Below are 14,457 nucleotides of genomic sequence, written 5' to 3'. Positions count from 1 at the left end.
GGGAGAAGTGTAGGAAACGGGTGACGCCTAAGAGGGGGGGTGAATTAGGACTTCTAAAACTTTTACTAAACTAGGCCACAATTAAATTCCTAGAGTAAAACCTATGCAAATAATCAAAACTAGAATGTGCAAACTAGGTTTTGTCTAAGTGTTGCTATCTCTACCGCAAAGACTAAGTTTCAATCTACACTAAATAAGTATGACAATAAGATTGAAACTTAAATGCTTAATATAAATGCGGAATGTAAAGAGCTAAGTAGAGAAGCAAACTCTCGTGGATGACGCCGGTATTTTTACCGAGGTATCCGGAACCACGCAAGGTCCCGACTAATCCTCGTTGGTGCCCCTACGCAAAGGGAAGCCCACGCGAGGGCCAAGCACCACGGTCGAGTAACTCCGTAGAGAGCCACGGGCCTTCTCCACGCGCAAGTGGTGCTCCGCTTCCGGCTCCTCTCGGACGCTCCCCGCCGTCTCCACTATCGAGCTTCCGGCCGAAACGCCGCGGGCCTCGTTCCCTCCGGTACACGGTGGCGGCCGTGACACAAACGCGGTTGTCACGGTCTCGCAAGACTCTCGCCCCACTCGGTACAATTACAACGACTCACGCAAGAGCCGAGGGGTTGTGTGGTTTTACAAAACTCACTCAACTAACTAGGGTTCACCTAGAGCAAGCGCTAAAGCGGTCTAACTAACCTAAGCACTTCGCAAAGCACCTATGCTAATCACTGAGTGATTCTATTAAGCACTTGGGTGATTGAGCTCTTGGAAATATGCACTATGTGTCTTGGTATGTTGCTTGGGCTCTCACACTTGAGAATGGCCGGTTGGGGTGGTATTTATAGCCTCCACACCCCCAACTAGCCGTTGGACAGAAAGCAGCAGCTTTCTGTCGTCGGGTGCACCGGACAGTCCGGTGCACCACCAGACACTGCACAGTAGATGTCCGGTGCACGCCACGTCAGCCGACCGTTGGCGCCTGTAGCAGTCGACCGTTGGATCCGACCGTTGCCGTCTGCCCGTTGGCACACCGGACAGTCCGGTGCACACCGGACAGTCCGGTGCTACAGCCAGAGAGCGCCTGCCTGCGGCCTCTCTGCGCAGACTGTCCGGTGCCTCACCGGACAGTCCGGTGCACACCGGACACCGATGTCCGGTGCACCACCAGGCGCTGGCTGACAGCCCTCGTCTTAGATTTCTTCGCTGATTTCTTCGGGCTTCTTTGTTCTTGAGTATTGGACTCCTATGCATCTTTTTATGTCTTCTTTTGAGGTGTTGCATCCTCATTGCCTTGGTCCAATTTCTCTTCGCATCCTGTGAACTATAAACACAAACACTAGAAAACTTATTAGTTCACTGATTGTGTTGTTCATCAAACACCAAAACTCAATTAGCCAAAAAGGCCCGGGGTCCATTTTCCTTACAATCTCCCCCTTTTTGGTGATTGATGACAACACAACCAAAGCAAGCAAATAATACAAGTATTTGAGTGAAAATATGCAATCTACTTGCTAAGATGCATGATTGTCCCCACAATGTGATATTATGGACTTAAGCCTCCCCCTAACTCCATAATTCACTTACTTCCTATTTTTGGACCAAATAACCAAAACCACTTGAAAAGCCATTTGTAGATATAAAATTTTAAATTGGTGGTGTTTGGTGTTTGAAATAGTTTTCATTGCTTTGGTCCCTAAACTTCTCCCCCTTTGGCATCAACCACCGAAAAGGAAGACATTAAAAGCATGTAGGAAGTAAATAAAAGCTTACCCTCATCAAGAATTGTATCAAATGATATCACTAGAAGGATATTAAACTATGTGAATGATACCACTTGAAGGAGTCCTCAAAAAATTACTCCCCCTAAATGAGTGTTCTCTTTAGAAAGAAGTTTCTCCCCCTTTTTAGAGATGAAGAAATACTCCCCCTGACAGAGATCCTCTACTTAGGAAAAAGCATGTGAAAATTAGAGGTGCAAGACATGATTTGAAAAGACTAACTTCCCTTATGCATAGGTAACAGAATATGAGTTAACTACTTATGCATTTTTAGCAACATGGAAGCATATGATATGAATTATAGTCTAATCAAATTTTGGAGAAGACATGTAAATGATACTGAAAGTAGTCTCAAAAGATACCAATTGAAAGTCAATGGTGAGCTTGAGAGACATGAGAGTTCTTGGAGATTTTGCAGTGGAAGATTGTTGTCTTTCTCCGGGGATCTTATTTTCCTTATAATGAGACTATCACATGAAATAGACTTGAAAAGGTGTTAGTCTCAAAGTGTTAGATTATAGAGTAATCTCCCCCTAAAGGTGTGCATACAAGTTTTGAATACTTGTAGGAGACATGCACTTTGATTTGATATCAACAGGGGCAAATTATCTACAATCCAAACTTTGGCACATATAAGTTAAATGATACACTTTGTAGAAATCAAAATTTTCAATTGATGCATCATTTACTATGGAGTGATATAAAAGCTATGTGTCGTGCTTTAACTAAACATTTTAAGCCATGTAGGTTTGCTTAAGTATATGAATTTAAAAACTAGCAATCCTACCATATGATTTACCTAGTATGCATGATTTTGAACAAAAGTACATAACAAATGTAATACTAGGCAAGAAAGGTAAACTAGATAAAAGATAAATAGATACGCATATCTAAAAATGAGAAATACAATAAAACTAGTTACCTGAGTCATGGGTGGGAAATTTGGGTCCAAAATTTTCACTAACCCACTTGGCAATAAACTTGATCCAATATGATGTATCCCATGATATACATCCCAACTTTGCCAAGTCTCCAAATTTCCCGACGACCTTTGGTCCACTCACTTCCCTTTCGGGATCCAAACCTTCTTGGTGCTTTTCATGGTTGAAATTATCTCTTTTGGCACCCAGATGCGTTTGGCCCCTTTTCCTTTGTTGGCTTGCTTGTTGGCCTTGATTGCTATCACCTTTCCGTTCTTTTTCTTCTTGATCAAATATGGTGTATCATCCTTTTTATTCACCTTTTTGATGTAGGTGTTGGAGATTTTGCTTGGTGGCTTTTGCTTGAGCTTTTGCCTTTGTTTATCCCCGGTCATCGCCTTGCATTGGAAAGACTTGTGGCCTTCCTTGTGGCATAGCCTACAAATCATATTTTCTCCCTCCATAGGCTTGTTCACTCCCGCAGTGGTGTTATCCTGTGGAGGTTGGATTTGTTTGGCTTTGCCTTTCTTGTCATACAAAGCCTTGCCAAGGCGAGCCACTTCTTGCTTTAATTGTTCATTTTCCTTTGCAACCTCATCCGAACATGTCTCTACAACAATATTCTCAACAACGACTTGGTTGCAGGGGTTAGAATCATCAATTAAATCAAAGCAGGAAGTAGAAGCATCTTTCTTAATTATTTCAGGTATTTCAACTAAAGATGCTGCTGGGGTGCTACCAATGTTTTCTAGCTTAGTAGTTAGCTCATTATTGTGTATGCTAAGAATTTCCATTTTCTCTAGCAAATTTTCAATAGCTTCTTGGGAGCTAGCTAACTTAGCCTTAAGTTTTTCATTCTTTTTAATAAGGTTGTCATCGGTAGCAGTGGATGGAGCACTAGATTCTAATAGCTCAATTTTAGTTGATAGCTCACTATTTAAGTTTGCAAAAGTTTCAAATTTTTCTAGCAAACCTTTGTAATCATTTTGAGAGCTAACCAACTTATTTTTCAAAGTTTTAAGTTGAGCTTTTTGCTTAGTGCAAACATCCTGGAAAAATTCTACGGCTTCCGCAAGCTCATCTAGAGAGGGCTTTCCCTCACCTTCATCATCACTACTACTTTCATCACTAGAGGATGGAATGCTTTTGTTACCTCTTGCCATAAGGCATTTGTGTGATGACCGTGATGATCGTGACGAGGACCGGTGGCTGCACGTCCTTGGAGGTTCATCTTCACTTGAAGAATCATCCCAAGTTCTAACACTTGTTAGCGCCTTGCCTTTGCTCCTCTCCTTTTTGGGTTTGGCCATATTTGGACAGTTGTCCCTGAAGTGGCCCTTCTCCCCACATGCGAAGCATCCTCTCTTCCTTTGCTTTTTCCTGTCAATGTTAAAGAGAAGATCCTCGACCTGCAGGGGCACACCCATTAGATTAATCTTGTGAATCATCCCCATTACCTTTCCGACGCGTCGGATTGTCTCTTCGTCCTCGGAGGATGATGTGCATGGTTGATTATCATCATCACTTTCTTCTTCTTCCTCTTCTTCACTTGAGGAACTTGGAGTGGGAGCCTTCTTTTTGCCCTTCCTTTCATCACATGCAAAAGCATATGGTCTTGAGGAAGTTGGCTCCTCTCCCCGACTCATTTTTCGCGACATCTCAAAGGCCGCGATTTTCCCAATCACAATGGTCGGGGTCATGTTGCTCAAGTCCTCCATGTTGTGAAGGATGGTGATGATGCTCCCATATCTTTGTTGTGGTAGCAGGGAGATAATCTTCCTCACAATGTCCGCATCACCTAGCTTATTAATGCCAATAGAATTGAGCTCATTGATTATTAGATTCAAACGAGAATACATGTCTCTAACAAGCTCATCATCTTTCATAGCAAAAGAATTATACTCATTTAAGACTAGGCAATGTTTTTGCTCACGGACATTGGATGTGCCGTCATGGAGCTCATGCAATTTTAGCCAAATCTCATTAGCAGTTTTCAAGGTAAATACTTGATTAAAAATATCCATGCTAAGAGATTCATACAATCTAGCATTTAAATGAATTTCTTTTTCCTCACTCGTGGTGGGTTTCTCGGGATTCTTGAGGGGTTTCATCCCGTCACGAGTGACTCTCCAAACACCTAGATCAACGACCTCTAGGTAACAAGCCATTCTAGCACTATAATATGGGAAGTTAGTGCCGTTGAAGTGTGGTGGCCTATGGGTATCCATCCCTTCCTCTAAAAAGCGTCGGCTCTTTTAGCGGTGAAGCTAAAGCTTTTCAAATGAGCCAAACCGGGCTCTGATACCACTTGTAGGAAACGGGTGACGCCTAAGAGGGGGGGGTGAATTAGGACTTCTAAAACTTTTACTAAACTAGGCCACAATTAAATTCCTAGAGTAAAACCTATGCAAATAATCAAAACTAGAATGTGCAAACTAGGTTTTGTCTAAGTGTTGCTATCTCTACCGCAAAGACTAAGTTTCAATCTACACTAAATAAGTATGACAATAAGATTGAAACTTAAATGCTTAATATAAATGCGGAATGTAAAGAGCTAAGTAGAGAAGCAAACTCTCGTGGATGACGCCGGTATTTTTACCGAGGTATCCGGAACCACGCAAGGTCCCGACTAATCCTCGTTGGTGCCCCTACGCAAAGGGAAGCCCACACGAGGGCCAAGCACCACGGTCGAGTAACTCCGTAGAGAGCCACGGGCCTTCTCCACGCGCAAGTGGTGCTCCGCTTCCGGCTCCTCTCGGACGCTCCCCGCCGTCTCCACTATCGAGCTTCCGGCCGAAACGCCGCGGGCCTCGTTCCCTCCGGTACACGGTGGCGGCCGTGACACAAACGCGGTTGTCACGGTCTCGCAAGACTCTCGCCCCACTCGGTACAATTACAACGACTCACGCAAGAGCCGAGGGGTTGTGTGGTTTTACAAAACTCACTCAACTAACTAGGGTTCACCTAGAGCAAGCGCTAAAGCGGTCTAACTAACCTAAGCACTTCGCAAAGCACCTATGCTAATCACCGAGTGATTCTATTAAGCACTTGGGTGATTGAGCTCTTGGAAATATGCACTATGTGTCTTGGTATGTTGCTTGGGCTCTCACACTTGAGAATGGCCGGTTGGGGTGGTATTTATAGCCTCCACACCCCCAACTAGCCGTTGGACAGAAAGCAGCAGCTTTCTGTCGTCGGGTGCACCGGACAGTCCGGTGCACCACCGGACACTGCACAGTAGATGTCCGGTGCACGCCACGTCAGCCGACCGTTGGCGCCTGTAGCAGTCGACCGTTGGATCCGACCGTTGCCGTCTGCCCGTTGGCACACCGGACAGTCCGGTGCTACAGCCAGAGAGCGCCTGCCTGCGGCCTCTCTGCGCAGACTGTCCGGTGCCTCACCGGACAGTCCAGTGCACACCGGACACCGATGTCCGGTGCACCACCAGGCGCTGGCTGACAGCCCTCGTCTTAGATTTCTTCGCTGATTTCTTCGGGCTTCTTTGTTCTTGAGTATTGGACTCCTATGCATCTTTTTATGTCTTCTTTTGAGGTGTTGCATCCTCATTGCCTTGGTCCAATTTCTCTTCGCATCCTGTGAACTATAAACACAAACACTAGAAAACTTATTAGTTCACTGATTGTGTTGTTCATCAAACACCAAAACTCAATTAGCCAAAAAGGCCCGGGGTCCATTTTCCTTACAAGAAGATCGAATCGGAGAAAAGGAACCTAGGAAGAAGGGAGACGATGAATCGAAGTGTTCTTACGATAGTGTTTTTGTATCTAGAATAGTCTCTCCTTCGTTACATGCCGGCATACATATGCGGCCAACTGGGCTCATCACAAATGCTTACACGGTCCACTCTGGTCCAGACAACCGCACGTTACTGCGCCTCAGTCGTGGTTCACACGCTTCTTCAGTCCCCAGCATCGGCTATGTCATCTCCGTTGCTTCTTCCTCCCTAGTCCTTTGCTGATCATCCTCGTGATCCTCCGGCAACTCCCGTTGAGCGTTGTTAACAACGGTCTCCTCTATAAGAGTCCATCCCTACGTGACTTTCCATGCATATTCTGTCTGATTGATTGCCCATATCGTCACATTCTGGACCACTGCATGTGTTGACTTTATTAGAGATTTTGTTTGGTTACATGCACACGAAAGTCGTGGATTGGATGAACGGATACAAGATAAGTTATTTTACCTGCATCCGCACATACTCCCAAAACAGGCGTATCCGATCGACCACCCTCGGGCGGAAGCCTGCACGCTCGTGCGCAACCATCTAATCCGGCTGATTGTCTAACTACACTAGAGGTTTAGAATTATATCATGCAGTCTATTAGTTATATTTCTTATATTTGAAAACCCGATCTAGAGCCTCAGGCTTGTACATCCTCTAATACATTGATCCTACGGTGTGAGCCACATTAACGTTCGGCTTGTACATCCTCTGATACATTGATCCTATGGTATGAGCCACATTAGGACTTGTTCGATTAGCTCATAATCCATATGGATTAAGTAAGATTGAATGAGTTTAAATCTCAAATAAGTCAAACTTTTTTCTATTTTTTCCAATCTATATGTATTGAAAATAAACGAACAATGCGTTACTGTGTCGACTAGGAACGACATACGATAAAAATCTCCAACGACTCTATATCCGGAGGCAAGGGAAATTAGCGCTTTCTACAGGGATGTGTCCGCAAACGCACCCCGCAAAAAACGATTTCGAAATGGCCCCACCGCAGAGAGGCTCCCCTCAATAAATGCTCTCTCTCTCTCTCTCTCTCTCTCCACACTTCACCCCAGTTCGCCGTCTACGCGCTCCGTCTCCCCCAAACCCCACCTCCTCGCCGGAACCCTAGCCCCCGCCGACGCGGCGCCATGAGGGAGATCCTCCACATTCAGGGCGGACAGTGCGGTAACCAGATCGGTGCGAAGTTCTGGGAGGTGATCTGCGACGAGCACGGCATCGACCACACCGGCAAGTATGCCGGCGACTCCGACCTCCAGCTCGAGCGCATCAACGTCTACTACAACGAGGCCAGCGGCGGCCGCTTCGTCCCGCGCGCCGTCCTCATGGACCTTGAGCCCGGCACCATGGACTCCGTGCGCTCGGGGCCCTTCGGCCAGATCTTCCGCCCCGACAACTTCGTCTTCGGCCAGTCCGGCGCCGGCAACAACTGGGCCAAGGGCCACTACACCGAGGGCGCCGAGCTAATCGACTCCGTGCTGGACGTCGTGCGCAAGGAGGCCGAGAATTGCGACTGCCTCCAAGGTATGTCTTGTCTGTCTATCTATCCCACCGGATCTGATGTTTTCCCACAATTTCCCCTCCGGGGTTATGGCGACACCCGCCCTTTTGGATCTAGGGATTATGCGCCATTGCCATTGTTCTGAGCTTGTAGATCTGAACAGTCTCGCCTAGATCTAAGTTGTTCATCATTTTGCCGTATGATTCCTGTACCTCTCAGTGATTGTCGAGTTAGACGCCTGACCGTCATAGTGATGGATTACTATGCATCTCCTCTCTTACCGCAGGGTTCCAGGTCTGCCACTCGCTGGGAGGAGGTACTGGTTCAGGAATGGGCACCCTGCTCATCTCTAAGATCAGGGAGGAGTACCCGGATCGGATGATGTTAACATTCTCTGTTTTCCCGTCGCCCAAGGTGTCTGATACTGTAGTGGAGCCCTACAACGCAACGCTCTCTGTTCACCAGCTCGTTGAGAACGCAGACGAGTGCATGGTGCTCGACAACGAGGCTCTCTATGACATCTGCTTCCGCACGCTCAAGCTTTCCACACCAACCTGTAAGTGCTGAATTCTCTTTTGCTTGACGTTACACATTCCATTTTTGCATCTGTATCCTATCAGTTTCTGTTGTTGATATTTAGTTGGCATGATCTAGTTGATCGTATAATAATCTGTTTGCTTGTGTTCTGCAAAATTGATGATACAGTGATTTATCTGTTCATGCTTTGTGACAATAATATTTATTGATTGATTGATATAAATATATATCGGTTGTAACTGGTGGAAGTGTTGCGATATGCATAGACCTCATTTCTTCTGACCTGGAACGTATAGGCAGGATTGTCTTTAAATATACTTTGTACCCATGCTTATTGGTTATTTGTTGTCAGTGTAGCAAATGAATTATTATCTGTCTGCTTTGTACTCTTGTATATTTCCAGCATACATTTCATATTTTATTGGCTTTTATTTGTTATGCATGTGTTCATGGGTTGATGTTTTTATGTCAAACTTGGTTGTGTTCTAGTTGATATTATTGTCTTAAAAGTCAGGAGTAATATGCCACTATCATAATCTGCTTTTTATTTCTGTACATATATAATCATGTTCTTTAATCATTTTTTGTCTGTATTTGCAGTTGGTGATCTCAACCACCTCATCTCTGCAACAATGAGTGGTGTTACATGCTGCCTTCGTTTCCCTGGTCAGCTGAATTCTGACCTTCGGAAACTTGCAGTGAACCTGATCCCCTTCCCGCGCCTGCACTTTTTTATGGTTGGATTCGCTCCACTGACCTCACGGGGCTCCCAGCAGTACCGTGCCCTCACTGTGCCAGAGCTGACCCAGCAGATGTGGGACTCCAAGAACATGATGTGTGCTGCTGACCCTCGCCACGGTCGCTACCTCACGGCATCTGCTATGTTCCGTGGGAAGATGAGCACCAAGGAAGTGGATGAGCAAATGCTGAACGTGCAGAACAAGAACTCTTCCTACTTTGTGGAGTGGATCCCTAACAATGTGAAGTCGAGTGTGTGCGACATCCCACCCATCGGCCTGAAGATGTCCTCCACATTCATCGGCAACTCGACCTCCATCCAGGAGATGTTCCGCCGCGTCAGCGAGCAGTTCACTGCCATGTTCAGGAGGAAGGCCTTCTTGCATTGGTACACGGGTGAGGGCATGGATGAGATGGAGTTCACTGAGGCAGAGAGTAACATGAATGACCTGGTGGCCGAGTACCAGCAGTACCAAGACGCCACAGCTGAGGATGAGGAGTACGAGGAGGAAGAAGAGGAAGATCCTGCTGCCTAAGCCATCATCCCAAGTGCTTGGTAAAGATATGATGTCCCTTGTATCGCTGCTAGTCAGCACTGAGTCGTTTGAGGTGCTCGTGGTGATGTTAGGTACTAGATGGGTGTCATTACTTATGAATGCGATGTTGCTGTGACAGAACTGCATTTCCTTTTGTACTATGGTTGTCCAAGTTGTCATTACCATGATGTGAGGTAGCTTAACTGGTTGTTGCTATACCTTATGCAGCATTTTGCTGAAGTTATCACCATGAGGTGAGGTAGTTTGAGTGATTTATGTGGTATTAGAGAATTCAACTGTGTCAAGTTCGTGCAACGTCAGTTTGTTCAGAGTTTTATTTTTTTATTGGCGTGTTATCTTGGTATGTTTTGATCTTCTTCGATTGCTTTTATGTATCTACAAGTAGTGTATGGCTATGCCAATCATAACACGTGTTGGTGATGCCCGAAAAACTTCGTTGCATTGTCCAGCAGAAGCAGGCCAAACGTGGTCTGTATCGCGAGCCATGATGGACAGAAGATGTGTTTGATTTAGGGAATATCTTATTTAGGTCGCTTGACGTCTCCGCTGCTGTCGATCTGCTGCTGTGAGGTAGGATGATGTTTCGATGAGCCATGTTGGTAAATTGTCGCTGTGTGCCCCAGCCTAGATGGGTTGGCGCGAGACAGAACACAAAGGGGGAAAACCGCGGCTTCGTGTTATCCTGCGCCAGAGTGGGTGCGCTTGCAGTAGGGGTTACAAGCGTTCGCGAGGGAGAGAGAGAGTCCTGCGCGACCACCCTCCCGTATGAGGGCCCTGGCCCTTCCTTTTATAGATGCAAGGAGAGGGTCTAGGTGTACAATGAAGGTGTAGCAGTATGCTAACGTGTCCGGCAGAGAGGAGCCGGAGCCCTATGTATATGCCAACGTGGCTGTCGGAGAGGTGCTAGGGCCCTGTGTACATGGTGTCGTGGCCGTCGGAGGAGCGTTTGAGCCCTGTAGAAGCACAACTGTCGGGGCTGTCAGGACTTTGCTGACGTCTCCTTGCTTCCGTAAGAGGCTGAGAGCCACCGTCGTCATGGACGCACGCGGGGAGCCATCATTACTTGTTACCGGGGCGAGCCTGGATGGGACGCCGGTCTTGTTCCCCCGTAGCCTGAGCTGGCTAGGGGTAGGGTAATGATGTACCCCCTGCGGCGTGGTCGGTCCGAGCCCAAGGTCGGGCGAGGCGGAGACTCCTTCTGAGGCCGAGGCCGGGGTCGAGCGAGGACGCGATTCCTCTCGAGGTCGAGGTTGAGGCCGGGCCCTGGGGTCAGGCGAGACGGAGACCACCTTCCGAGGTCGAGGTTGAGGCCGGGCCCTGGGGTCGGGCGAGGAGGAGACCACCTTCCGAGGTCGAGGTTGAGGCCGGGCCCTAGGGTCGGGCGAGGCGGAGACTTCTCCTGAGGCCGAGGCCCAAGGTCGGGCGAGGCGGAGCTTCCTGTGGCACCAGAGGCTGGACTCAGCTACTGTCAGCCTCACCCTAGCGGGTGGCACAGGAGTCGGAGAGGGGCGAGTGGCGCTGTTTTCCTGTCAGGTCAGTCAGTGGGAGGGCGAAGTGACTGCGGTCACTTCGACCTTGCCGACTGAGGCACGCGTGTCAGGATAAGGCGCCAGGCGATCCTTGCATTGAATGCGCCTGTGATACGGTCGGTTGGTGAGGTGATTTGGCCAAGGTTGCTTCACAACGAAGCCTGTCCGAGCTGGGCTTCGGGCGAGTCGAGGGTGCGCCTGTTGCTGAGGAGGCCCTCGGGCGAGGCGTGAATTCGCCTGGGACTACTGTTCTCGCCCGAGGCCGGGCTCGGGCGAGGCGAGATTGCGTCCATTGAGTAGACGAAGCCTTGACCTGAATTGCGCCCATCAGTCTCTACAGTTTGTGCTGATGGTGATTATCGGCCGAGTTTAGGAGTGTTGGGGGTACCCCTAATTATGGTACCCGACAGTAGCCCCCGAGCCTCTAAGGGAGTGTTGGTATTCGCTTGGAGGCTTTGTCGCACTTTTTAGCAAGGGGACTGGCCTTTCTCGGTTATATTTTGTTTCGGTGGGTGCGCGCGAGCGCACCCGCCGGGTGTAGCCCCCGAGGCCTCAGAGAAGTGGTTTGACTCCTCCGAGGTCTTAATGCCTTTCGTGATGCCTTGGCCGGTCTGGTTGTTCCCTCATGCGATCTGATCGTAGTCCGGGTGCATGGTCAGGTTTCGAGTTTTCAGGCTGGTTTGTTGACGCTGTCAACGGTTTGGCCGGAGTCAGGTTTGCGAGAGCAGCCCCCGAGCCTCTGCATAGAGCGAGAGGACGATCAAGGACTGACTCGGCTTTTATCATACGCCCCTTCGTCGCCTTTCCGCAAGGAGGGGGGGGGGGGGGGGAAGCGCCATGTTGCCCTCGGAGGGCGCCGAACATGGTGTCTCCAGTGAGTTGCTAACGGGTGAATCCGAGTGGACGCCCGTGCCCCGTTCGATAAGGGTCGGCTAGTGGCCCAGAGGCGCGCTCCAAAAGTACCTGCAGGTGATTTGCCGGACCCGGTCCCGTTCGATAGGGTCCGAGGGCTCGATGCCTCCCTCTGATGGGATTCCGTTACAAAATCGCTCCTGCTGGTCTCGGAAATGTCCTAGGGTACCTCGGGAGCGTAGCCCGAGCCTCGGCCATGTATCGTACGTACCTAGAGTCATCCCTCGCTCTGCGTACTCTGGGGCGGCTGTCGAACCCTTCGAGGGGCCAGCCTTCGAACCCCTGATCAGTAGTGGGCGCGGAGCCCGAGTGCTCTGAGGCGGCTGTCGAACCCTTCCGAGGGGCCAGCCTTCGAACCTCTGATCAGTAATGAGCCTGAAGCCCAAGTGCTCTGGGGCGGCTGTCGAACCCTTCCAAGGGGTTAGCCTTCGAACCCCTGATCAGTAGGAGGGCTCGAGGCCCGCTTCCTTCGCGGAGAAGGATCCCTTTCGAGATATCCCCTTTCCCGGTCCCTGTAGCAAGAGAGAGAAAGGGGGAGAAGAAAAGGATACGAATTTAGACGATGTGGCGTACCTTTTTTGACACGGTCATCATGGTGGAGGTGAAACGTCGCCCACTTCGCCTGCCAAAGGTGTCGCCCGCCCTGTCGCGAAGTTAATGCGACGGGACGGGTGGTTCGCGGGGCAGCCGTTGCGCGTGCGCGAGTCGTTCGAGGAACGGGCGTTTCGCCTTCGAGTTTGAATTTCGCGGCGGGTTCTGGCGAAGTGTTGAACGGGTCTTGCCCGGGCCTTTATATACCCGGAAGAGGGACCGGTGGTGGTTCTTTAATCTGCTGCTCGCCGTCTGCTTTGGTTTTCGCAACCTAAGGGAATAGCCAGAGAAAGGAAACCGCACACCTTGTCCGCTCCGCCACCACCCTCTTCGTTTGGCGATGGCCGACCGGGTGACCATCGTTCCGCCGCGCGACCCGTGGCCTTTCTCCATCGTCACGGTGGATGATCTGGAGGCCCTTGTCGCTGATGGTTTGCTCCGTCCCCTCTCCGGTGACCCGCAGCCGGAGTGTATGGTCCCTACGAGCGGGGCCGACCCGACCCCGCCGCCGGGGTATGTGCTGAGTTTCGTCTCCTTCCATGAGCGGGGGTTCGGAGTGCCGGCAAGCCGTTTCATGCGGGCGCTCCTGCATTACTACGGGGTGGAGCTGCACAACTTCAACCCCAACTCCATTGCGCAAGCGGCCATCTTTGCGGCGGTTTGCGAAGGCTTTTTGGGGATTGGCCCCCACTGGGATCTGTGGATGATAGTCGCCTAGAGGGGGGTGTGTGAATAGGGCGATACTGAAATTTACAAATATAAACACAACTACAAGCCGGGTTAGCGTTAGAAATAAAAACGAGTCCACGAGAGAGGGTGCAAAACAAATCTCAAGCAAATAAGGAGTGTGACACAAGGATTTGTTTTACCGAGGTTCGGTTCTCGCAAACCTACTCCCCGTTGAGGTGGTCACAAAGACCGGGTCTCTTTCAACCCTTTCCCTCTCTCAAACGGTCCCTCCGACCGAGTGAGCTTCTCTTCTCAAATCAAAACCGGGAACAAAACTTTCCCGCAAGGGCCACCACACAATTGGTGCCTCTTGCCTTGATTACAATAGAGTTTTGATCACAAGAACAAGTGAGAAAGAAAAGAAGCAATCCAAGCGCAAGAGCTGAAAAGAACACGACAAATCTCTCTCGCTAATCACTAAAGCCTTGTGCGGAATTGGAGAGGATTTGATCTCTTTAGTGTGTCTAGAATTGAATGCCTAGCTCTTGTAAGTGGTTGAGAAGTGGAAAACTTGGATGCAATGAATGGTGGGTGGTTGGGGGTATTTATAGCTCCAACCACCAAACTAGCCGTTTGGTGGGGCTGACTGTCGTATGGTGCACCGGACAGTCCAGTGTACACCTGAAAGTAGCCTAGAGGGGGGGTGAATAGGCTACACCTGAAAATTTTCACTAAAAACTTCGAAATAGGTTAAATCAAAGTTGCACAGGTGCAAACCGGTTCAGTCGATTTTAATCCCAACTGAACAAGTTTGAACCCACCCAACTTGAATTTAATAATCTATTGAACAAATTCGAAGTAGTAAAGAAAATAGCTAAAGATTTGCCCTACACAAGAACTACTTGAATGAATAATATGAACCAACCACCGAATATGAAATGCTTCACAAGAACACACAAGAACACGCG

At 48.9% G+C, this 14,457-nt stretch overlaps 1 protein-coding gene across 1 annotated transcript; it reads left to right on the top strand.

Moving 5' to 3' along the window:
• The first annotated feature begins 7,528 nt into the window (after positions 1 to 7,528).
• LOC103629648 (tubulin beta-7 chain-like) lies at positions 7,529 to 10,025 on the top strand. Its single transcript, NM_001320495.1, has 3 exons — positions 7,529 to 7,979; positions 8,243 to 8,512; positions 9,094 to 10,025. The coding sequence occupies exons 1-3, from the start codon at positions 7,586 to 7,588 to the stop codon at positions 9,765 to 9,767; spliced, it is 1,338 nt and encodes a 445-aa protein (NP_001307424.1). The 5' UTR covers positions 7,529 to 7,585; the 3' UTR covers positions 9,768 to 10,025.
• Positions 10,026 to 14,457: the final 4,432 nt, after the last annotated feature.

The sequence above is a fragment of the Zea mays genome, chromosome 6, assembly GCF_902167145.1.
Source record: "Zea mays cultivar B73 chromosome 6, Zm-B73-REFERENCE-NAM-5.0, whole genome shotgun sequence".
Classification (NCBI taxonomy): Eukaryota; Viridiplantae; Streptophyta; class Magnoliopsida; order Poales; family Poaceae; genus Zea; species Zea mays.
The sequence above is the reverse complement of the archived record's forward strand: the minus strand, read 5'-3'. Positions and strand labels throughout refer to the sequence as shown.

Coding starts and splice junctions, on each gene's coding strand:
- LOC103629648 (NM_001320495.1), top strand. CDS start 7,586: ATGAGGGAGATCCTCCACATTCAGGGCGGACAGTGCGGTAACCAGATC. Junction 7,980..8,242: donor GAATTGCGACTGCCTCCAAG/GTATGTCTTGTC, acceptor CTCTTACCGCAG/GGTTCCAGGTCTGCCACTCG. Junction 8,513..9,093: donor CAAGCTTTCCACACCAACCT/GTAAGTGCTGAA, acceptor CTGTATTTGCAG/TTGGTGATCTCAACCACCTC.